Source organism: Xyrauchen texanus, chromosome 43, assembly GCF_025860055.1.
Source record: "Xyrauchen texanus isolate HMW12.3.18 chromosome 43, RBS_HiC_50CHRs, whole genome shotgun sequence".
Classification (NCBI taxonomy): domain Eukaryota; kingdom Metazoa; phylum Chordata; class Actinopteri; order Cypriniformes; family Catostomidae; genus Xyrauchen; species Xyrauchen texanus.
The window spans coordinates 8,059,057-8,085,261 of NC_068318.1; the positions used below are offsets into that span (position 1 = coordinate 8,059,057).

Consider the following 26,205-nt stretch of genomic DNA (forward strand, 5'->3'; position numbering starts at 1 on the left):
TTGTCTAAATCAAAAAAGTTAATTGAAAGTGAACATTCTTAGGTGGATAAAACTTATAGTTACTTTGATGGTGGAAGACAATAGAGCCTAATTTGTATATTACTTGGTACATTCCCTTAAAGCAGAAAGAGAAATGAGATGTATGTCAGAAACACATTTGTTTAGTTGTCCTGTCATTCGTTTATTCAAGGGAATTTGGCTGCGTACATCGGCCATTAAATTTTAATATCTTGCAGAGTCTGTTTTATAATGTTCATTGACGTGTGGGCATGTGTTTGGGAATTTCTAGAATAACTGAGCCACATTTCCTTGCTATGAGCATCAGAACAAAACCTAACATGTGTTAATGTGTATATGAACAGACTATAGGTATCTCTAGCACCTTTCTTCAACCTGATAAACATATATCTTTGTTTACTTTCAGTATTTCCTTTGCCTGTGCACATGCAAGAGTGTTTCACTTTCAGTATCTATCAGTGACAGTTCTTGGATTCCTACTCATGTTCTATTTATTCTTCCTGTAGACGCCTGGAGTCAGTTTAAACTGGATATGAAGTGGATTTAACGTCTAATGAACAGCAGAGCAGTTTACAAGGTAAGGAATATGCTACAAAGGTTTTGAAGGGACACAAAAGTCTCTTACAATGGTACTGTATATACAGTCAAACATATGGTGGCTCTCAGAAAAACTGTCAAGAACATGTCTGGGTCATATTTCACCACAAAATCAAAAGAAAGAACTAACACATAATTTGTATATAGAATATTCAACATATTTTAGGACCACTTTTTGCTGATACAATGCATATAAAATACATAAGAAATACTGCATTGCAGTAATGAGAATGTAATGAGTTTCATTATTGAATACTTATTTAATTATTGAATAAATGATTTCATATAAAACTTAAAAGTAAAACATCCTGGAATTTATTTCATGAGATTCACCAATAAAAAAAACAAATAGCTTTTATTGGGCCCTGAAGCTATTGACAGTTTTGTTTGGTTTGAAGCACTGCGGTATGAAGAGGAAAAGCGGTTTAGGTTTTAAAGGTTTTCCTTTCTTTCTTTGTTACCAACTTCCTGTGAAAAAGCAGAACTTCAACTTCTCTAAATTTTAAGAGATTATTCTGTATATGCTGTATTTTAATGGAAAACGTGTAAAAAATCTTGTTGAAAAAAGAAACATTTCCATTTCTGATTAGCTGAATTACAATTGCATCTCTTGCATCAGCAGCATCGAACTTTACTGAGAACAGGAAGATCATACTTCCTCATTTCCTGTTTGACGCATAGTGCGCTCTTCAACAAATGAAGCCACATGCCTTTAAACGTAATATTATTTTAATAGTTCTGTAAAATGTAAGTTATTCTAGTCATTTTGTGGCTTAGAGAAACTAAATTTAGATTGTTTATTATGACTTTAAATGTTGCAATGTTTGCGTATTTTTTGCATGTTTACTTTAAATAGATGACTTCAACGTCGGACGAGACCAGAGGTGGAAGACCTCAAAAAACTGCCAGCAAAGATCACAAAAAGGTGTGTGAATTGCAGTATACAATGATATTTTCATTTATCTGTCACTTTTCATTTGTTACTTTACTACTGTGCATGAGTATATGTATCTTGACCCCCACTGTCTCATGTGTTTATTGCTTATTTATTGTGATTTTCTTTTTAGTGTTTTCTGTGTAGAATGGAGCAATTGCATTTCCCTAATGGGAGTTTAAAACTGTTTATTGTCATGTCTGTAAGTAGCATGTCAGACGCGGTATTTTGTTCTACTTTAAAATGTATATGGGTAGTACGACAGTGAGCTAAATTTATCTAAATAAGGTTTCTAAATGTAAATATATAAATTTCACAGCTAAGTTTTCTTTTCTGTAACACAAGTTACGACCAATGGTCAACCAATATTGGGTTTTAATGGCGGATATCTAGAGAGCAGGGTGGCCAATGGCATATATCAGAGGTTTTTAATCTATCAGATAAGGACCAATGAATATGATGATATCTTTGCGAGTGACCCCCCTTTCTTAAAATTATATTTTCATGTGCAAAGACAAATTTTTACTATGTGAGAAAAGTAGTAAGCATGATATTATGAAAAAACAAGGAAGCAAAATTGGTATCACTTTACGATAAGATTCCATTTGTTAACAGTAGTTAATTAAAATTAATAATACTTTTACAGCAATTATTAATCTTAGTTAATGTCTATTTCAACATAAACAAATGCTTTTTTTAAATCTAAAAGTTATTTGTAATTAGTAAATGTAAACATTATTTAGGGCACTATGAATATCAACTAACAATGAATAGTATTATTTGTATTAACTAACATTAACAAAGATTAATAATGTGTAAAAAAAAATATTTTGTTATTTGTTTGTTCATGATACCTAATGCATTAACTAATGTTTGGAACCTCATTGTAAAGTGTTACAGCAAAATTAATTTACTTTTATGTTGTCATTACACTGAAACCAAATATAACCATATATATATATATATATATATATTGTTTACTGTGCATCTTTTCATGTCATCTTACTTTCATTATTGCTAAATTCATATTTGCTAATTTTCAATTAAATTTCACTGTATTTGTGTAAAAAAAAAAAGAAAAAGCTTTACAGAAAGTATCGCTGTACAACCCTATTGTGAGCAAGCTTAAGGCTCTAAAAATAATCTTTAATCACAAAAATATATGCAGGTTTTTTTTTTTACTGTTTAAAAATATGGCCATCAATAGAATATTGATCGTGATTAATCATGATTTTTGTCCAGCCTTTAGAAAGCCAAATGAAACACAAATAACTTCAAATTCGGTAATATACATTTTAAAAAATATATATTTTTACATTCATTTTTACATTCATGCGTACATTTGTTTTTCAACAGGCCTCTAACCACCCCCTTCTGCAAGAAATTTGACCCTGGACCTCAGTTTAAAAACCTCATTTTGACATGTAGTCAAAATTTTGAAACTATTCTATTAATTGGCCTATTGGCACAATTCCTGATCAATGATCTCAAAATAGCCAAATATCTGCCATTTAATCAGCCTGGGCCTCATTTCCCAAATGCATCGTAGGCCTAAGTAGATCGGAGAATATATACATCTTACAATCTTAGTATTGCAGCCTGTTTCTCAAAGCTATCGTTACTGAAGTAATACTTGAAATTACTTATAGATTTATAAGTAAACGTACAGCGCTAAGAGCGTCGTAAGGACATGCAGACACCTTCAAGAACATTGTAAAATTACACGGAATACAATTCAAATTCCTATAGCTGTGCTGAGACTTTACTCTCAGGATATGTTTTATTTATTAATAATAATAATAAGCCACATCATTGTCTCCTCTTCCTCTCCGACACCCAAGGGCAGCACTCTCACTTGCACCACACATTGTGTAGCACAGCACATGTTGTGTAGTATTGTTGGTACCTTAATCACTTTTGGGAGTAAAGAGAAGAACTCCCTTTGATTGCCGAAAGTCTCTAAAGAACATCTTCCACATGGCTCCTTATTTTGCAATCCTCAAAATCATGTTGATCCTCATAATATTCAATCAGTGCTTGTGATTAGCATTACCATACACAGGGCCTCCACTGTCTTCGTTGACCATGGAAGCTTTCATCATGGCCCAAAGAGCAATTTTTAAAAACAAATTTTTACAAATGCGGACCTGATGAACGAAGCAGTGATTGTGTGAAAGACATTTGAGTGCAAAATTATTGCAGAAGAATTTGTAATTATGTAGTTAATTTGGTTGAATATTTAAGAAAATTTCCTTAAACATTTCCAGCGAGACCTCAGTGACTTCAATGAAGTTACCATGAAGAACAGCAAGATACGGTCACTTTTCAGCACTTCACACGTGGACAGGGACTATTTTAAGTAGCAGTTAAATTGAGTCATTGCGTGTTCATGCTACTGTAAGTACAGTTTTGAGAAACACACATTAAAAATAACAGATGTTCGTAAAATCACTTGTAGAAAATTTTCTTAACTGTGAAGATCAAGCGTTATTAAATGAGGGCCTGGCCAATACATCGGTATATCACTTGTTAGAACTCTTTACATATACTTTTAATTGCTCTTTCAAATGTCTGCATTTAATCTCAGTGCTGTCTGAGATATGACAAAGATCTCATTTGTGATTTTTCTGTCTTATGCTTTAGCCTGTCCTATGGTTCTATGATTCAACACTCACTGTTTCTAGACATCTGCTGTAGATTATTTCTGCTGAACCCAACATGTTTTCTGAGCCACAATGCCGTGGCTGCTTTTGGGATTAAGTCGGATTTGATTTCTGCATATTCCGCTCTGATTTGTCATTCTTACAGTTTGAAATGCTGTTTTCATAAAGGTTGTTATATAATGGTGATCACAGTGTAGCCATGGGCCATGTGATTTGTACTGTGGACAGGAGGCCATAATCATATTAGCGGATCATTGTGGATGTTTGCCCACAGAAATAGATTAGGTTTAGCGCGATTTTTGTCATTTGTAGGATATAAACAACAGCGGTAAAAGAGAGCAGAAATAATATGACAACAGGAATAAAAGAAAAAAGACAAAAGTGTATACTGTATGAAATAATATAAAAAAATGTTGGCAAAATCTCACCAAGCTTGTCAAGAACATGTCCATGTCACCCAAACGTTTTAGACCATTAAGATTTTGTGCATTGTCACATTATATTTATGGCAATTAAGCACATTTATCCTCAAATTCTCTTTACTGTAGTGCCAAAAAACAACAACAACAACAAAAAACTACAAAAAATATTTTTTATTGTTATGCTGTAATTTGAAACAATAAATATTATATGAAATAAAGTATTTTGTGTATTTGGTTGAATTAGCCCATCTCTAATTCCCTATGACATTCTGATCTCTAAATATTACAAGAGTCCCTCCTTCAATGTTAGTCCATGGAATTTTTCTGCCCATTTTATTTCACAAATGGCATAAATCGTAAGGCTGATCACTTAGAAAAGGAATAAGCCACACAATTTGAGGTGTCATTCATTTCCATAGCTCAATAGGTCCAAAGTTTAATACTTAGGATTAGTATTGTAGTATTGTTATGTTCCCTGTTGTCTTTTGTTTTTGTACTGTCATCGTGAAGTTTAGTTTAATTCCTGTTTTGGTTTTGTAGTCTTTTTGTAGTTTCTTTTATTCTGTCATGTTCACTGTTGTCTTGTGTTCTATGTTTCTCTATTCACATTCTTGTCATGTTTCCTTGTCTGCTCCGTGTTTTCCTTTTCACCCGTCACCGTTCACGCTCCATGTCACGTTTTCTTTGTTGTCCGCCCCGTGTTTCACTGTCCTTGTCTAAAACTACATTTCCCACAATTCCCGGCCTCCCTCACTGCCTGCACTCATCATTGTTTCCACCTGTGTCTCGTTCTGTCTCCACTTTGTCTGTGTATTTAAACCCTGGTTCTTAGTTTAGTCTCTGTTGATTGTCGTTCGTTTCTTGTATGTTGCCAAGCCTGGTCCGTGGTCCCTACCCGAGTTCTTAGTTTTCTTTGTGTTTTGTTTCATCGTGTTTAATCTGTTTCATTGTGTTTTAAGTTTCCAGTTTTCCCATCGTGAACTTTCCTTTGTGTTTACCTTTTATTTCTTATGTGTTGAAGTCAATAAAAAACGCGTTTGGATCCGCACCTCTTGTCCGTCTTGTCCTGCTTCCGCACCCCTCATAACAAGTATGAACAATAGTAAAACTTGCCTAACCAGTAATCTACAACCCCGTTTCTGAAAAGGTTGGGACAGTATGAAAAATGCTAATAAATACAAAAAGGAGTGATTTGTAAATTATATTCACCCTTTGGTATATTGAAATCACTACAACTACACATTATATGATGTTTAACCTAGATGATTTAAAAAAAAACAAAAACTGTAATTTCAAATTAGATGATTGCAATGTGCTCCAAAAAATTTAGACAGTTGAGTGTTTACCACTGTGAAACATTCATATAATAACACTTATTAAGCATTTTGGCAGTTTTTTTAAGTATAGAAAGTGGAATTTCCCCCCATTCATCCATTATGCATGTTTACAGGTTCTTCAACTGCACAATTGTCAGGGTCTTCGTTGCCATCTAATATGCTTCATAATGTGCCACATATTCTCAATTGGAAACCGGTCTGGACACAGCCATGCACATGTAATCCGGGCAGTATGTGGTTTACAGTTGTCCTGTTGGAATATGCAGGGATGGCAGTATATGTTGCTCCAAAATGTATAAATATCTGTCCTCATTCATAGTGTTCTCACAGATGTGTGAGTTACCCATGCCGTGGGCACTGACACACCCCTGGCCCATACAGATACTGGATTTTGGACCTGACGCTGATAACAGCTTGGATGGTCCATTTCCTCTTTGGCCCGAATAACACAATGGCTGTGTTTTCCAAAAATCTTTTGAAATGTGGACTCTTCAGACCAAAAAAAAACACAGTTCCACTGTTTTACTTTCCATCTAAGATGAGACAGAGCCCAGGGAAGTTGGCAGTGCTTCTGGACAGTGTTGATGTAGGGCTTCTGCTTTACATAGTAAAGTCTTAACTTGCATCTTGATGCAGCAGCAAATGGTGTGGTTTACTTTATCAAAGGTTTACTAAAGTAATCCAAAACCCATGTTCATGATATCTTTAACAGACTATTGATGCTTTTTCAGCCAGTGATGTTTGAAGGATCAGAGATCACACACATTCAGACGTGCTTTTCGTCTTGCCCTTTACACACCGAGATTTGACCAGATTCCTTAAACCTTATAAATATATTGTGCAAAGTAGAGGGTGAAATGCCCAAAATCCTTCCAATTTGTCTTTGGGTAACATTGTTCTCATTGTTCTGGATTATTTGCTGATGCATCTGTTCACAAGTCTTGAATGATCCTTGTCCTTGAAGGACTAGGCTGTTTTTGGAGGCTCCTTATACAGTATACAGTACTCTGACATAATTGCCTCACCTGTTTAGCATCTCCTGTTTCACATTGCCGTATTATTTCAACTCGTCAAATTGTTATTAGTCTTAAATTGTCCCTCTTTGTTGTCTCAACTTTTTTGGAGCGTGTTGCCATCATCTGATTTTAAATTACTGTACATTTTTAAAAAAAAATACAGATCAAAAGGTTAAACATTATATTATGTGTAGTTGTAGAGCTTTCAATATAGCAAAGGGTGAATATAATTTACAAATCACTCCTTTTTGTTTTTATTAGCATTTTTCATACTGTCCCAACTTTTTCAGAATTGGGGTTATACATTCAGTTAATAACGTCCACAAGGAGAACATAACATTTTTTGTTAGTTTTTTAACGTTTATCAGCTCGCAACGTGACACATTGCAGTTAAGTAAGGGCTTCTTGTAAATGTGTGACCAAGCCGATTGTACACTGTGACTTCCCTGTCCTCAACTTCCTCCCATGAGTGTTTGTAGTACTGATAATAGTGACCATTATCTCTGCATGATGACAGATCCTCTTCCTGTACATGTCAGTATATGAGTGTTTCTTCAACTATAAACAGCAGTTGATTTTAAACTACAAATTTCAATTCTGTCCTGTTGTGAGATCACAAAAAGTCACATTTAAAATTTCAAACTTTGAAACATGTGAAATTTTTTTTTATTTTTTGTATTATTATTGCTATATTTAGCCTAAGCCTATATTAAATCTATTTATATAATTTTTTGGATTTTATTGTTTTGTCCATTGAAAGTCCCAGAAAAAATATGAATTATTACATATTAAAAACTATGATAATCAAAACAAACAAAAAATATATGTTTTTTATGTGTGAAATAGAAAAACACTGCTCATTGTCATTTAGCTTGCAAATCTTTATTAATCAACATTTTGAGACCTTCATTAGGAATATGACTGACAGAGGTCCGAATTGTTAGAATCTCACAGCTGTTAAATTTTTATTTCCATCACACCAAACCAATTTCCCCCATAATGTACTTTTGAAAAATCTTGATAAATGAATAAAATTGGGCATCATTTCCAATTCAGCTGCACTTTTTTGTCAAATTATGCAAAAAGTATGAAAATTGTTATATAAATTGTGTTAATTTAGGATTTATAAAATGCTAGCTATGAAATTAGCCATAGCAAGACAAATGAATTTGCTAATTTATTCCAAAAATTCAGTTCCATCAACTTAATTTCTAGAATTCTCAACAATACTGAATTTGAGATGTGGTGGAAATGACACTGTGGTGGAAATGTTCATGACATACAGAAAAAATAAATTTACAAAAATTGCATAATGCTTCTGTGATGCATGTAATTACACTGTTGAACATTGTTAGTAGACAAATTAAATAAACGAATGAGAGTTTGAAATGTGTATTTTCAAAAATCCACAGTGGCAAAAGTGCCCATTGTTGAAGAAACCAGACTGATCTCACAATGAATTCAGAAACAGTAGATTGACTTTTCTTGAGCTAAACTCGTCTGTGCTTACCAAAATTAAAACACTGCCCCTAGTGGCCCCTAGAAGCGGGAAGTGTTGTTAAATGAGTTTCAAGCTGTAAATTATGTAAAACAGTGAAGAGGAATGCATATTTTATTACCCACAAACCACAACCCCATACCTCACCGTTAGTGGAGTAAAATGTAATCATTGGACATGATAAAAACCAACCTCTAAATCATGCTTGTAACTTATTAAGTGAAAGCGATTATGTCCTGGTTGACGCAACGCACTTCCAGTCATGCCACAGAAGAAGGTGAATGTACAGTATAAGCTATTGCAAAAACGTTTGATGGGAGATGGTGCTTGCCAGTGAATTGGCATAATGGGGATGATGTCAGAGTACTGGAGCATTCGAAAGCAGCATGCTGACTTACCGTGTGACAATGATGGAAGAAACACCCATTCATCTGTTTTTTTTCTGGCCATGATCTGAGGCCTCTTTTACATCAGTTTCATGTGTGTGTTTGTCTGTAGCCCACAGCAGAAGCTTTGAGGGGAGCCATCCAGCTCGGCATTGGCTACACTGTTGGCAATCTGACCTCCAAACCAGACAGAGATGTTCTCATGCAAGACTTCTACGTTGTTGAGAGTGCCTTCCTCCCCAGGTATTTATGGTTCATGTACTGTGTTGTGTTTTGGCATACTTGAAAGTTGTCTTATTTAAATGTATGGTAATGTACAGTTGCTCATTCAAACATTGTGATACAATCAATAAACATTACCGGTTTTGAATATTTGTATCTTTTGTCTTTCAGCGAAGGCAGTAATCTGACTCCAGCTCACCGCTACCCTGACTTTCGCTTTAAAACGTATGCCCCTCTGGCCTTCCGTTACTTTAGAGAGCTCTTCGGGATTAAACCAGACGACTACCTGGTAAGACTGGGAAATCTTTTCAAACTGGCCTGAAATGCAAGATGACAAAATTATTTACTGTCAAGAAACGAGAAATGTTAGATAGTAAGCAGATAATAAGCCTTTTTTAGGAAGCGGATATATAAATACAATTTAATTGGAAATATTCAGATTAGTGATCAACATATATGGGTTTTTCAATCCGATTCTTAGGGAGTTTTTACATTTGGTCTGTTTCAGGGGTCTGAGCGCAGTTCGTGGGATTTTTGGTCCATATGTGAACACTCCAAACAATCTCAGACCCCTTAAAAGCGAACCTAGCCAAGACAATCCAAGACAAAAAGGAGGTGTTCTGAGTACGGTTCGCTTGCAGCATTTGGTTCGGTTCGCTAATAACGTGCATTGTGAACAAAAAGCGGCCCGGGCTCACTTGATTTTGCCATTCGCGTAATGGCAAACATGTTTGGACCTAACAGGTTCCCGTACTCAGGAAATGATGATGCGAACACAGGAGAGAAGCGACGGGATTCACACGAAACTAACTCAAATGTCTTTCGTTGTGTTCTGTGCGAATTAAGATTTAAGGGTTTAACCAAACACATTGAAAGCCGCATGAAAGTTAAGAAATTACAATGGGAACATTTATGTGTTCTATGAATGAAAGTAAACCGAGGCTGTCAGTAGATTAAGTATAAATTATGAGTAATCTTATTGTTTGTCGTTAATAAAACTAATCTATCATGATTGAATTTTTATATAAAAATGCAATTTATTCAGTTCAGTTGCATTATAACAGTTATTTATCATTACTAAAGCTGTCAATCGATTATGAAAGAATTGTCAGAAAATTCAAATTTTTTTTTACATTACACTGTTTTTAGTACCATTAGTTTTGCAGGCTTTAAAGGTCATTATACTCCTGAGGTCCAACCATTCATTTTTGTATAGGACATGTGTTACTTATGTTTTTCCATAAACGCTACAGTGGTAAATCTTGGAGTATTATTAGAGCACTCCTTGGGCTTTTCAGATACCAAATCTTTGAGAGTTTGGCCATAACAACTTTCTCTACTTGGTCTATAAATATGGATTGAAATTTATAACAGTTCAGTTCAGCACAATAAAACATGAATAATATATATATATATATATATATATATATATATATATATATATATATATATATATATACACTCACCCAAATGATTATTAGGAACACCATACTAATACTGTGTTTTACCCCTTTCAGCCTTCAGAACTGCCTTAATTCTACGTGGCATTGATTCAACAAGGTGCTGAAAGCATTCTTTAGAAATGTTGGCCCATATTGATAGGATAGCATCTTGCAGTTGATGGAGATTTGTGGGATGCACATCCAGGGCACGAAGCTCCCGTTCCACCACATCCCAAAGATGCTCTATTGGGTTGAGATCTGGTGACTGTGGGAGCCATTTTAGTACAGTGAAAATTTCATGTACATTGTCATGTTCAAGAAACCAATTTGAAATGATTCGAGCTTTGTGACATGGTGCATTATCCTGCTGGAAGTAGCCATCAGAGGATGGGTACATGGTGGCCATAAAGGGATGGACATGGTCAGAAACAATGCTCAGGTAGGCCGTGGCATTTAAACGATGCCCAATTGGCACTAAGGGGCCTAAAGTGTGCCAAGAAAACATCCCCCACACCATTAAACCACCACCACCAGCCTGCACAGTGGTAACAAGGCATGATGGATCCATGTTCTCATTCTGTTTACGACAAATTCTGACTCTACCATCTAAATGTCTCAACAGAAATCGAGACTCATCAGACCAGGCAACATTTTTCCAGTCTTCAACTGTCCAATTTTGGTGATCTCTTGCAAATTGTAGCCTCTTTTTCCTATTTGTAGTGGAGATGAGTGGTACCCGGTGGGGTCTTCTGCTGTTGTAGCCCATCCGCCTCAAGGTTGCGCGTGTTGTGGTATGCACAAATGCATACCTCGGTTGTAACGAGTGGTTATTTCAGGCAAAGTTGCTCTTCTATCAGCTTGAATCAGTCGGCCCATTCTCCTCTGACCTCTAGCATCAACAAGGCATTTTCGCCCACAGGACTGCCGCATACTGGATGTTTTTCCCTTTTCACACCATTCTTTGTAAACCCTAGAAATGGTTGTGCGTGAAAATCCCAGTAACTGAGCAGATTGTGAAATACTCAGACCGGCCCATCTGGCACCAACAACCATGCCACACTCAAAATTGCTTAAATCATCTTTCTTTCCCATTCTGACATTCAGTTTGGAGTTCAGGAGATTGTCTTGACCAGGACCACACCCCTAAATGCATTGAACAAACTGCCATGTGATTGGTTGATTAGATAAATGCATTAATGAGAAATTGAACAGGTGTTCCTAATAATCCTTTAGGTGAGTGTGTATATATATATATATATATATATATATATATATATATATATATATATATATATATATATATATATATATTCAATAAAAAATTTTTATCATATGTATTTTATGCACCAAACACTATATTGACATTTAAAAAATATTAATTATAACACTGGTAAGATGATGACATCATAGCTTGTAATGTAAAATAATGAGATCTTTATAATGACTGAGCAGGCTTCATATATAAAAATACACAGAACTTTTAGTTCACTCTTTGAATATATCTCGTAAAAAATATGTCAGAAATTTCAAAGCTCTGTGATTTTAATTCTTTTTTTTTATATATAGTGGGTATGAATGTAATGTAATGGTGATTGAGAGATATACCTCAAAAGCCTATTGTATCATATTTTATATTTGTAATTTCAACATGCTTTTCAATCAAATAAATTACAAATATTTAACCAAGCATAAGTTGCTTATATTCAGAATATACTCATTCTAAGGTATCATTAACAATACAATAATTACTGTCACTTTTATTTTATTAAAATAAGCTGTAATTTATCCCAACAGTCGTTTTTGTAGAGGACCGCCGTCATTTTAAATAGGTCTAAATAATCATTAAAACCACTTTTCCACGAATAACCACTAGATGGTGCCATAAACATTAGAGTTATAGGATTAAACGCAGTTTGAAACTTTGAAATACCTGTCTTGAGGTCCCAGCATTCTGTTGTGCTCGGTCCAGATGCTTCTCGCCGGCAAGGCTTGTTGCCTATAGAGCACAGCTGTATGTTTCTGGAAGTAAAAATCCATAAATGTATCCATTAAAGGCAGACCTACCGTGAGCTACAACATTGTTCATCTAAGGTATATGCTTCCATTGAAGCCATCGGTCCGCATTATTTTAACCTCATTGTATAAACAACTCCAATACCCATGGTACAGCAGAGAAAGACCCACCAATCAGAGAACCGCGGCCAACAAAACCCGCGAAACTTGCCTCAATGCGACCGTCTACTCCTGTGACACACTCTGAATGATGTAATCGCGTCGGTGTCTCTTCACCCTTAAACAACGTATCTATTTAAACATATCCGAATATTTTGCAATAAACATAAAATATATTGTTTCTATACATATAACAACAAATTAAAATCAATAGTTTATATATTTCTATTGTTTTCTATTCAATGGCATCATTCGCATTGCTTCATGGGATTGTAGTTCTTGCCCTCATGAAAGACAGTAAGTACACAGCCTTGTTCCATTTTATTTTTTGTCTGATTTTCAAATAATTGTTTGCCTCAAAACTAATTTTGTGGGATGTTGTTATTCACCTCAGAGCTGTTTGGTTTGGTTCATTGGATTTTATGAAAACTCTATGGAAGAAATTAATTGGGAAAATACTTCCGGAACCCAGGCACTGAATTAGTGGGAGTGGCACTGTTGCGCTCTATAAAGCTGGAGTGCTGACTGCCGCCATTTCAGGTGGCACATCAAGGTGGCACATCAAGCTTGAATTACTCCAATGGTGGGGACATTCCTTATTACAGAATTTACGTACAGGTCGGGGGCATGACTAATTGCATTCATTTGTTAAACCTTTATTTTTCATGTAATTAATTGCACTAAATTAACACGTTTAATCGACAGCCCTAACCATTACCCAAAAACACTACATTATTTAAACCTCTCATTATTTCAAAGAGAAGTGAGTACATTCTGGTAGTATTACTGAGATTTGGTTTGACACTGGTGTAATAAATCACATATTATAAATACAAAACACTATTAAACCATGACATTTCTCATTCAAAACATACCTTGTGCCAACCCTGTTACATTTAAAATGTTATAGGGTTGAATGTTATTGAGTTGAAGATGCAAGAGTAGTTTATAATGGCCTTTACATGCAGATATCATAACACATTACATTATTTACAGTCTATAATAATATTTAATAAGTCAGCGGTACATTGTAGAATTTTTGTTTATTATTATTATTTCAATAAGCAAAATTAAGGTAGAATTACTGTAACATTTAATGGTGATGAACAAGTCATGCAAACTGGCTCATAACAGTGTCAAATCAAATCTATCAAATAATGTGACATCGTAACAGTATCCTGTTGAAAGCAAGGAATCATACCCACGATCTTGGTGTTAAAAGCACCATGCTAGTTGAGCTACAGAAACTGCCAGTAGTAAGATAGGGGAACACAAATGGCACCGTTACCTTGGAATGACCTTAGAATAAAGTGCACCTGTGTTTGTGGGTTGTGTCAAGTATTGTGTTGAATCTGTGACAAAAATGTTTTTTTTTTTTGTATCTCCAGTACTCTATTTGCAAGGAACCTCTGATTGAGCTGTCCAACCCTGGAGCGAGTAGTTCATGGTTTTATTTAACCAGTGATGATGAGTTCATTATAAAGACTGTACAGCACAAAGAAGCTGAATTTCTACAAAAGTTACTGCCAGGTTACTACATGGTGAGAGACACAATCCACAATATCACAGGAAGAATTTGTACAACATTATACTGTGTATAAATATGTGAGTCATTCTTTTGTGACCTGCTCTGTCATTTTGAGTCACTTTGAGCCAGACATACATTTTTAAATGAATGAAAGTAAATAGGTCTCAGCTTTCTAATTAAATAATTATGTTTCTATTCCAAAACAATGCAGAGATTTCTGGGTTAAAGTGCCTCAAAATAATGGAACAGTACCTTACTGGCAACCATTGTTGCAGCATATTTACTGTACAACTCTACATTTAATACAGTGTACATATTATATAATGTATAAGATATTATGTGAATATACTGTATATAATAAGTTCTTATCACAGTCTTTTCTAGTTTGAAAAAACGATCTGTCCGGCCTTCTAATTGCAGAATCTGAATCAGAACCCAAGGACACTCCTGCCAAAATTTTACGGGCTCTATTGTGTCCAGTGTGCCAATGTTAACATCCGATTGGTGGTGATGAACAATGTTCTGCCCCGATCTTTGAAAATGCACTACAAATATGACTTAAAAGGCTCCACGTACAAACGCAGAGCCTCACGAAAGGAGCGCACCAAAGCATCCCCGACATTTAAAGATCTGGACTTCCAGGAGATGCATGAAGGGCTTTACTTTGATGCCGACACATACAACGCCCTGATGAAGACTCTCCAGAGAGATTGTCGGGTCAGTCAATGTTGTTGATGAAAAGCATTTGTTGAACACTGCAGAAACACTCCATTATAGTACTGACTATAGTAGATTTGTGATAAGATGAAATATGGAGGGCATGTACAGTAATCTTTCTAGAAGGGTGAATCTCACGAAAACATGTCCTGGTCACATTTTACACCAAAGATATTAGGTATATTGCATAAAGAAAATGAACTCTTTTTTTAGGACCATTAAGAGTTTTTGCATTGGTAAAGATGATTTTGATGACAATTAAGCACATTTTATCCAAATTATTTTTAACTGTAATGTGTCTGGATGTTTTTCTTTTGAGTTTTTGATCATTCACATTATTCTGAGTAGTGATTCTCATGAGATTCTCATTACTGTAATATTTTTCACTGTATTTTATTTTTGCCACAATAGAAACAAATTTTTATTGGCTTATAAATAGATTTAATTTTCTGTAAGCAAAATATAATTTTGTATTTTTTTGGGTGGGGTGGGGGGAGAAATCTTATATCTACATGCAAGATAAGACATGTTCTTTACAGGTTTTGTGAGATTAACACATAATATTTATTTTTGGTTTGTTTATTTATCATATTAATATAGGCCAACATCCTGTATTTGTTGTACTTGGATGCTTGTGGTTAAACCAAAGCCAATTTAGTATTATATGAGTGTTTTATGGTCATGATTTCCATTTATGATGTTCCACAGGTGCTGGAGAGCTTTAAGATCATGGATTACAGTTTGCTGCTGGGCATCCATGTTCTGGATAAGAAGATGAGGGGGAGAGGAGGCAGAGGGGACAGTAAGCGTCAGGGTGGACAGAAGGTCCTGTACTCCACAGCCCTGGAATCAATTCAAGGAGATGGCAAAGCTGCCGAGCCCCTCCCAGACGCCAATGATGACACGTGAGTGGAGCTTCTTGCTGAGAACATGATTTTCTACAGTACAGGTCAAACTCCTCTGGAGGAGTCAACTACCGCAAAAATGTATTAATGTTTACCCTATATTAAGGGTTTATTAGGGGGTTCATTAAAGGCTAATGAGTAATTTACAAATGCATTATAAATCATTCATATTATCATCATAACAACATGAATAAAAAGGCCAACTTTCATGCAATTCTTGCCAAATAGTAAGTATTATAACTGTACATTATAAATTGTGAATTTTGGATAAAATGTTTTATTCCAAAATCATTCATAAAAAATTAAATGAAAGACAAAAATGCTGAAAATCTCAAAATGGCCAAATATTGGTAAAGTAACTGGTTGAACTGATATATCAATTTATCACTAGTTTCTGAAGTATCTCAGGCTTTTATTTAAGCATGATATTAAAAATGTGTATCATTACCATAAATCTATAAAGCACTTCCTCATACATAAACCACAAGCAGAAAGAAATTCTGTGCAAATTGTTCAGATTATAAAAATGTAAAAAATTTTGTAAAGTGCCGTTCAAATTAATTGAATGTGAGAAAAGACTATGGTTTATGACTATGTCTGGATTAGTTTTAAATAACCGTTTTTTGTTTCTAGAATGGGTGGCATCCCTGCTAAACACAAAGACGAGAAGTTGCTTATCTTTTTGGGCATCATTGATATTCTGCAGTCCTACAGGTGTGAATTGCATGACTATCAAACATTAATTACTGACATTTTGTATTTATTAAAACGGCTATTTATTGAATACTTCTTTCTCTGTTACAGATTTATAAAGAAAGTTGAGCACTCATGGAAGGCTCTTGTGCATGACGGCGTATGTATTTTTTTAATTTTCTTTACTAAAACATAGGAACGTGCAAAGACATTTTGAGGGGCAGGGGCTCAAGTGGAAAAAAAGGGCACTTCTCATAATTATTTATTTAAAAAAAAAAATGTTTTAAACAAAATGTTAAATATATTAACACAACTCTGACTTCCTTGCCAATTTATTTGAATTCCCTCACACCCATGCAATTGTTTCATACTCAACAGATTTCTACAAAATAATGTATGCAATGTATGCAAATTAGCGCATTTTAATTAGTTAACGCCTAATTTGCATGTCAATGTGGCGATTGTGATGACATTATTAGACCAAAAATTTGACTGTATTCACCTGTAGTGTCTCCATTAAATACAGTACGTATGGCCATGATATATTGCCTTTGCTAAACTTTAGCTAACTTATTACATTAGCTAGTAGCTCATAAGTCATGCATGTTAGCAAGACACAAGTTAACTATATTTGGCTTTTGGCTAATTAGCTGTAAAGTTGAGGCACTGGTAGCTTAGTCTTTTGTTCATCACCACTCACCTCCACACAAGGCAAGAAAAACACAACTGGGATAGGAGCTGGGAGGGGATGCTGCCTGCCTGTCTTTGTGTCTGATGTGCCGATTTGTGCTGCACTGCTGCGCGAAGATGTGGAGGGAGAGAGAGAGGGAGAGAGAGGTGTTTATTTAAAAAAAAAAAAAAGGCACTTTCTCTCAAGGAAGAAAAAGAGCAGGTGCTCAAGCCCCTTTGATGTCTATGTGTGCACGTGCCTGCTAAAACATACCGTTTTTTTAGATGTCTGTTTTAATATCATAATAATTTGCAACTCTTTACATAATAGGACACAGTATCCGTGCATAGACCAAATTTCTACTCTGACAGATTCCTGAAGTTCATGGGCAGCACAGTATTTAAAAAGATTCACCGTAAGTTTTGGTGCTTCCTTATTATTTACTATTCCTTATTATTTTATTAATGGATTTTTTATGTATAATGTGTAATGCCTTAGCTCATCTCTCAATTTGTCTCCTTTTTTTTTTTTCCTTTTCTCATATTTTCTTTTCTTGGGTTTAGCTCTCCGTGGTGCCTCCTCTAGAAGAAAGAAAAACTCTATCTATTCATGTAAATCGGCTTCACAGGAATTTTTACCGAGTCTAAAAGAAGAGAGTAAACAAGAGAGGAAGGCGCAAAGCCTCGAGAACCTTGATGACAGTGGTACTCATTTTACAATATAACTTACCACCTTAAAATCTTACATGGTACTTTAATGAATATTATTGTATTTTCTTTTACTTTGTCTTTATTAATGCACTGTTATGTTGTTTCAAACCTGTATCCTGTTTTATTTTTGGGGTTTTTTTTGGAACACAGGAGAGTTTTGAAAGATCTTCATGTAGCTCTTTTCCATGTGACAGTTTATAGTGATCTCGGCTCTCAAGGTCCAATTAAAGCTAAAAAAGCATCAAAAATCCTCGATAAACGTAGTTCATAGGCTATTTATGCTGTTATTCACTGAACATTTTCACTGCATCAGTATAACTGTCATTCTACATTATGTAGATTTAAACTAGCTTGTCACGTTTGGTTATAACACATGCAAGAAGCAATGCTGTTTGCCATCTGTGATGCCAAATCTGGTGCTTGGCACATGATAATTAATTCTGAAAGTGGAGGTAAATTAGATTTCAGAGCTTCAGAGATTTTAAGTGAATAACAATTTAAATTTCAGTCTGTTCCTCACCCAAAGCTAATGTATGACTTCAGGAGACTAGGAATACAGCACACAAGTTGTATTGACTACTTTTATATTGTTACTTTTTCTTTTCTTTTTTTTGTCTGTTTTGGAGGGCTGTCAATGTAGATGTTTGGAAAAGAGCTGCTTGCAGAATTTTCTACATTTTTCCTTTTGTGTGCCTCGGTAAAATTACAGTATAAGGGTTTGGGACTAAATTAATTTGAGTAAATAAAGATATATATTTATATATTTTTTTCATTTGTGGAAGAACTATTCTTTTTAAAATTAATTAATTGAAGTAATATTACTTAACACTAATGAATTACTTCACTGTACTATATTTACAGTTATGTTTTTGTTTACTTATAACACATTCAATATTCATCATTTATTTTTGAGTGATACAGTACTACTTTTCTATGACAGATACAAACACTCCACAGAAACCTGATGTTATTCCAAGCTCGGCAAGCGTGAATCCAGCCATTTCAGTAAAAAACATTTATTCTGCTTCCTCTGTAGATGATGTTAAAGTTGAACTGGAAACAGATTCAGACAGCAGGTATTTGTCTAAAATGCTTTCATGCATTTTGATGCCAAGGACCAAAATATTATGATTCCCTTGCAAGGAATCCCCCTCCTAAAATATAAAGGCAGCTATATATTTTCATGTGTACAGACCCATTTATACTTTGTGAGAAAAATGTGATTTGTAATATTATAAATTCATGTTGATTTCAAAATTAAGTAATTGGCTTTTTATTGTCCTAATCCAAAACAAATCATTAAAATGTTGTCTGCAAAATATTTAATGGCATTAAGTGCATCTTCTACCCAATATTAGAGTAATGTTAAATATATAAAGCTGATAAGTAGCCTTTTCAATTCAATTAAAATTTGTTTTGTGCTTTTCACAATAACTATTGTTCCAAATCAGCTTTACAGAGAGTATTGCCTTACAACCAATGAGCAAGCGACAGAGGTGACACAAATAAAAACATTTTTTTGAAAGTGTGCACATTGCAAATGTAAATACACAATGCAAATCTTGTATAAAAAAAAAAAAAACATGAAATGTTAGTAAATGTTAACTTCTATAAATATTTTTTTTTCCTTTCTTTTTTTTTTCTACTAAGCTTCCTGTTTGCAACATCTGATAAATCAATAAACTTGACTGGCTTATGCTTTGTTTGTTTGACTGATGTCATTGTGTTTTTTCCTCAGACATGATCATAGGACGTCCAGTTCAACTCTTGCTTTGGAAGACAGTACTTTACCAATCTTAAACTCACAGGCGAGCACACCTGAGTCTGATCTTGATGTCTATTTGGTCAGTATTTGTCACGTCAAGTCAAATGTATTCCCGTTTATTCTCATTATGTAAAAAAATAATTAAGTACTGTATAGTTCCCATAAAACACAAATGACTCAAAGAAGGATGTTAAACCTAGTGTGCAGTACCTTTTAAGTAACAGCAAATTAGGTAGGGAATATAAGACGTAGTGGTAACTGATTTTAGGCTTTTTAAGTGAAGCTTGCTTACTTGATCCAGATCATTATCTGTGGCTTATATTTCTTTGTCATTTGCAGTGATACGTGAAGTCTCCTGAAGCAGACCAGATCACCAAACATCTACAAAACTGAGAGGCAGAGGACATATTTCACACATGTTGTTATATTATTATCAAAGTCAATTCACTTGGTAATGGCAAACCTTGTCAAATGCAAGAAATGCCTCATCAGTCACTTGCACAGTGGATTTCTCTAGCTGCTATTACATGAGACATGAGAGAGACCTAGCGGAGTGATTGCCACACTATAGTACTGCAATGCCTTGCGCTGTCTGTGCACCCACTTTCAAGCACAAGTTTGTCTTAAAATATTAGTTACAATCCCATAGACCCATGTACTGTGTAATCACATGTGTGCATTGGTTGGTATGCATTGTAAAAGGTGTGATAACTGATTAAGGCGTGTGCCCAGCACAGAATATCGAATTGATTATGTAATAATCATCTTGTGAGTACTCGGTGATATTGGCAAGAATTAATACAAATTAAGTGATCGTGTTTTGGTCATGTGATTTTGGTGCACAATCAACACAATGGAATAATGTAATCATAATGGTCAATGTTACTTTGTGTAAAGATTTATAGGGGTTTGATAGTGTACGACCTAAAATCTGTAAAAACTTTTATAAAAACATAATATATTTAATTAAATGCACATAAAATAATTTAAATGTACTATGGACAATGTTCTGCGGTTGCTATTGTGGTATTAAAGGCTGCATCTTTACACTATTTCTTACTCGTTTTTCAGTTGTGAGTTTGTATTTAACAAAATCTAAAATTGCAATTATAATGTGTCCAAAATGCTATTCACCAGAAATCTACTATAGCTACTGTGTTTGTTTTTACTTGGAGCCACTCAGTGTAATCCTCTAGGGGGCTTAATATTGCCCAGTAAGTTTTTTTGGTGGTGTTTTTGCTGATGTCCCATTTATAATATTTGATTATCTGATTTCTGAACATGTAATAATGGGCTATAAAAATGATCATCAAATCAATATAGCCTATTATGACTTTGTATAGTTAAGCCATTTATATTTGCTTTAAAACATTATATAACACACAATATAACACCACAGCACTTTTTTTATGCGTGTATAGGTATATATTGTTGTTGTTGGGTGTGTGTGTGTCTGTCGTGCAGAAAAGTATCAGTCAATGGTTGAATGATTCAATGATTGAATGTCTCGCTGATAACATATTTGTCGTCACTAGTGGAGTAAATATGAAGAATCTTCAGAAATTAAGTTACATTTTGATTTTAGTTTGGTGTTAAAATTATGAACATTTGAATAAGATGTTTAAAAACCTCGTAAAAATATGAAAATACAACCAGACTACAATTACAACTTAGACAAAAGCTAACAAACCTAAATACCAAATCTCTACCAAAACATATATATATTTTTTAGCATATCTGTCAAAACATTTTATGTAGTTTTGAAAAAAGACAAATAACTTTGTAAACGTTGTAAAAAATAAATAAATAAATAAATAAACCTTGTGTTTGCTTAGTTTAAGCCATTTTATATTGTCGAAAGTTATATTTTAAATAAAATACAAATGATGGCTAAGATTTATAATTTATGAGATTAAATTGTCTCAAATACATGTAAAGGTATGAACCAGATCACCTCTTTGTTGGCCACGTGGTTTGAGAATGCTCTGCTCGACTCACCTGCACTCATGGACACGTCCATACGTGAAAGATTCGGGAAATCTGGGATTGCACTCTAAGTGGTCTTCAAACTCTACGGTTTAAATGTTCAGCCAATTTATACGTCACATTAAATCCTGTGTGTTTCTTGTAGAGTTTATGGAGCTTCAGCATTGGGCATAGTAAGGTACTGTACTTTCACATTGACCCGCTGACTTTGATGTGTCTGTGTCGCTCTGTCGTCTTTTTCCGTTACGGGTTTCGGTTGTCCATTGTTCAGAAAGGGCGGTGGTTGTAAACATACGCTATTGTCTGATGATATTTTAAAACAGCTGCTTTTAGACTGTTTTAGTTAAAAAATTTTATGGGACTTTATTTACTTTGCTTTCTTTGAATGTAGTTCGCCTGCGTTTTACAACATAACAGGCCAGTAGTTAACATAACAGTTAACTACAGCAAGTCAAGTGTGTTTCAGTAATTTTGCCTATTAAAATGTAGTTATTTAAACGTTCAAAACTGGTGACCTGCAGCTACATTTGAGTTTCTTTTTTTTTTCTAATTGAAAGCTGAATATCTTCTCTAATTGTGTTGTAAGGGGTATTCTTGAAAAGTCTCTGGACTCTTGCACAAGCAGATGTGAGTGAATAGATGTAGTATAAGAGTGAAGTAATCAAAATGATCAAATAACACAAGTGTAAGTCTGGAAATTGTGTAGTGACATGTATATGATTGTAACTAGCTTATATTTGAGCTTTTTCAAAGTATTGTGCATTCTAAAATAGCTAATAAATGTTATGATCATGGGTAACACAAATTCAAGTCGTGTTTCCAAACCTTTGACTGGTAGTTTTGACCCGAACATAAAAGTATTTTTATTTTTTAACTAACTACTATTATTAAAATGTTGTAATCTGCTGATTATTTGTTTTGAAAGCTTTTTATACTTATTATTTATTAGACTGTATATACACACACGTGTGTGTGTGTGTGTGTGTGTGTGTGTGTGTGTGCATCTATATATATATTTTACAAATGGGTATACAAATTTTAAAACATTGCAATATATGAGCATGGATATAACTAACTGCATTGCATGATATACACTGTAGTTGTGCATTTGCTGAGCACATGGAAGAAGACTCAGGCTTACAGCAACAGGGACGACTTACGTAAAGGCATTAAAAGACTTGGATAATAGTTGAAATGCATGTCAACACAAAATCCTTTACCTGCCAATTCCTAGAGACAAACACAAAGCTGATGACACGATGTTGTCTGTTGACATTTAATATGAGCTTTGGAGAATTAGTTGACTGAAAATACTAATCTGAAATCATTTTTGATTGTTACATCTGATGTTCAAATGCTTTGGTTTGTGTTTGTTATAATTTTGAGCTGACTTATTCCCTTTTGGGATGTTCGGAACTGTATGGTGTAAAATTATACATCAATAATGCATTATTATTATTTCAGTAATAATTTTGTTAATTATTATATTTACTGATTATTTCATTAATTTGTTTCATCAGGACACCAGAGAAATCAGGATGTGTCCTTTTGTCAAGCCTCAAAAATGTTGCATAGATTCTAATAATGGATGACCGATGGCCGATATAATTGCAGATATGAAATGCACACTTATTTAATATTTGTTTTTAAATTTAATAAAATGTTTACTTAAACAATAACTTGAAAACAGAAATTGTTTACAGTACTATCCATTGATGATTCTAATGGTAGTCGATAGATTTTGGAATTGACACAATGGAAAGTTAATACTTTTGTTAAATGGCCAAGCGAACACGGTTATCGTCCAATAACAGTAAATCGCAAAATGAACAGTATTTGCATGATGTTTCAGAAAGCCACTATCTGCAAAACTACAGAATAAGCTATTTTCTTAAGTGCATGTAAACGTGTTCAAAGTGTTGACAGAATGAAAAATATATATGAAATGAAAGATATAGAAATTTATGTGAAGTCAAATGATGTCCACATAGCAAACTAACAAGAAACTAATATGGAGAGCTGTAGTTCCAACCTCTCAACTTTGCAATGCTGTTTGCAAATGTTTGTTGGAACCACGGTTTCAGGAAACACCAAATCATTTAACTACATTGGTAACGACTGAAGTTGCGACCAGAGAGCGCTAACAATGCTTTTGGAAAACCCCTTTTGGCATCCTGGCCAATATACTGGTATAACGCAGTTCAATGGAAAGGAACTACCGCGGTCGGGCTACTCCATCCCCTGGCGAATGGCAGCGGCGCTCCCCCGTGTGGATGGCAGTGTCGAGGACTCCGCGACGGGCATCCCTCCTCCTTCCCAGATTTCGGCACCAGTGTAACGCAGTTCAATGGAAAGGAGGTGGCGAGAACCGGCTTGGCAATATAAATAATATTTTAATGATAAACTTAAACAAAGACAAAGACAAAGACAAAGACAAACACACACACACACACACACACACACACACACACACACACACACACACACACACACACCTGACAGACATGCCCGTAAACAATCTCTCTCTCTGTCTTCCACACCATCTTCCGCAGTTGGCCTTTATCCCACTCGGAGGCTTGATTAGCCTGATAAGGGACCGGGTGTGTATAATTACGACCCGGCCCCGCCCTCCGCCCTGCCACAACTGGTCTATCTATCAATTGTATAATAGTGGTACACAATACCGGTCAAATCGAAATACTAGTAGAAGTGTGTCAACTGGCAAAAAAGTTTGAGTATCGTATCTTTCACAGTTATGTTAAATGGAAACACACATTCCAATGAAAGGATGTGCTACAAATAATCATTATATTATTTTTAATTTGTAATGAGTTATTTTTGCATTAATTGACAAGGGTGCTTTCATTATACTTTCAATGATTTACTTTTAAATAAAGTAAAAATGCTGTATAATTCTGGAGGTCTGTCCCCATCCCTGCCTCAATGTCAATGAGGTATGTCCCCAGGACTTCCAAACCTAACCACTCTCAAAATTACCAGGTAATTGCAATTCAAATTTCTTATGTTTGGTAAATGTTTGAATGGAATGCAACTTTAATTATATTATTCATTGATGATTTTGAGTTTGATTTATTATTTTAATTAGATTGTTTGTATATATTACTATTACCTGGTAAAATTAATTGTTACCTTTTTAATTCATCCTGAATGTTTTTAGTATATTTCTTATTACTACAAATCTTTGGTCAGAGTTGGCTTAAATAAGCTACTTCGGAAGAACCCAATTAGTTAAGTAAAAGGCTAAATGGCAAACCGAGAACCTATAATAGGACTTAGCCAAGTAGAATTAAACAGGAATACTAAGAGTGGGACTGAGAATCTGTATAACAGAACTTCATTGACTGGGAATAAACGATGAGTCAAGAATCTATGATAGAAGTTAGCCAAATAAGACTAAACTGGTAAAAACGAGAACCTAAGTCTAAAACGTACTAATTTCTGAAACTGATGAGTTTGTAGTTAAAGGACCTGCGTCCAGCTGGCACAGGACCCAAATAACATTGAAATAATAAATACAGTCTAGATCATAGAATTACTAAAAATAATAAGTTACAAAACTTAAATTCAGAACATGGATACAGCAACAAGGTTTTTTCATTAATGGAGTCCGTCCTTGGGCCTATAGGTGCACAACCCCCTTACAATAAGTAATATAAACGTTTTACACATTGTTACACAATTAGAGGTCGACCGATCAACCCATCTATGGATTTTTTGGAGAAAGAATTACCAGGGGCTAGTACGTTTTAGTTTTTACTAGAGATGCATTTTTTTTTTTTTTTTTTTTACAAGTGTGACCTGCCGATAACGATTTTTTCAGATTTTCTTACTAAGAACTATTATTGACCGCATATACAAACAAAATCTACCTTTCCCCTTCTGTCGCTCTCTCCACGTTGTGTCGGAGAAGCGACACTAGGGGTCTCTCTTGAGCCACCGAATATACCTCTGATCTATGAAAAAAAGCCAATAAGAAGTTGGCAGTCAGTATTTGCATACCCCGCCCCCGGACATACGGGTATAAAGGCGAGGCAAATACTAGAGTTCATTCAGAAATTTTCTTCGGAGCCGATGGTCTTGTATGCTGTCTGCTACGAGTTACACACACCCGTGTATTCCTCTGACGATCTGCATGCTGTTGGATTTGATGGCGCATAACAGCGGCTTTCTCCTATCCTGTGCACGGCTGTGCATTGTTGCCCTATGCGCTCGACAGCGCAGATAAAAACTTCGAAAGAGTTTCTTAAAAGAGTGATTTTATTTAAAAGAGTAATTTCCTCTAAAAGAGCAAACACAGCGAGCGTTGAACGTCCTTTTCAGGACGCGTCTTTATAAAGATGCCATTCCGCCGCTGTGTAGTTCCTGGATGCGGTAGAGTGCTCTCCGTTTCAGATGGCCACAGGCGTTGTCTCATGTGTCTGGGTAGCGATCACACCGAGGCTGCGTTTGTGGATGGTTCATGTTCTCACTGCGGATGACTCCCTTGCTCAGATGTCCGACATG

The 26,205-nt window shown here is 34.9% G+C and overlaps 2 protein-coding genes across 7 annotated transcripts in view; both read left to right on the forward strand.

Annotated features, from left to right (window-relative positions):
* LOC127635515 (phosphatidylinositol 4-phosphate 5-kinase type-1 beta-like) overlaps positions 1 to 21,426 on the forward strand; it is an 82,082-nt gene extending 60,656 nt beyond the window's left edge. For 4 of the 5 annotated variants that reach the window (XM_052115605.1, XM_052115603.1, XM_052115604.1 and 1 more), the window contains 14 exons: positions 525 to 595; positions 1,472 to 1,540; positions 8,984 to 9,114; positions 9,265 to 9,382; positions 14,096 to 14,248; positions 14,656 to 14,952; positions 15,661 to 15,857; positions 16,491 to 16,571; positions 16,662 to 16,710; positions 17,551 to 17,635; positions 17,784 to 17,924; positions 18,871 to 19,006; positions 19,669 to 19,774; positions 20,035 to 21,424. In XM_052115605.1, coding sequence (XP_051971565.1) covers positions 572 to 595; positions 1,472 to 1,540; positions 8,984 to 9,114; positions 9,265 to 9,382; positions 14,096 to 14,248; positions 14,656 to 14,952; positions 15,661 to 15,857; positions 16,491 to 16,571; positions 16,662 to 16,710; positions 17,551 to 17,635; positions 17,784 to 17,924; positions 18,871 to 19,006; positions 19,669 to 19,774; positions 20,035 to 20,037 — 1,590 coding nt within the window. In that variant the 5' untranslated portion in view covers positions 525 to 571 and the 3' untranslated portion in view covers positions 20,038 to 21,424. Of the gene's footprint in view, positions 1 to 524; positions 596 to 1,471; positions 1,541 to 8,983; positions 9,115 to 9,264; positions 9,383 to 14,095; positions 14,249 to 14,655; positions 14,953 to 15,660; positions 15,858 to 16,490; positions 16,572 to 16,661; positions 16,711 to 17,550; positions 17,636 to 17,783; positions 17,925 to 18,870; positions 19,007 to 19,668; positions 19,775 to 20,034 lie in introns of all 5 variants that reach the window. The other variant, XM_052115607.1, reaches the window with a different exon arrangement.
* Positions 21,427 to 21,530: 104 nt separating this feature from the next.
* LOC127635513 (tight junction protein ZO-2-like) overlaps positions 21,531 to 26,205 on the forward strand; it is a 55,403-nt gene continuing 50,728 nt past the window's right edge. For both annotated transcript variants that reach the window (XM_052115597.1, XM_052115599.1), the window contains exon 1: positions 21,531 to 21,859. The gene's annotated coding sequence lies outside the window, so the exon portion shown is untranslated. The remainder of the gene's footprint in view (positions 21,860 to 26,205) is intronic.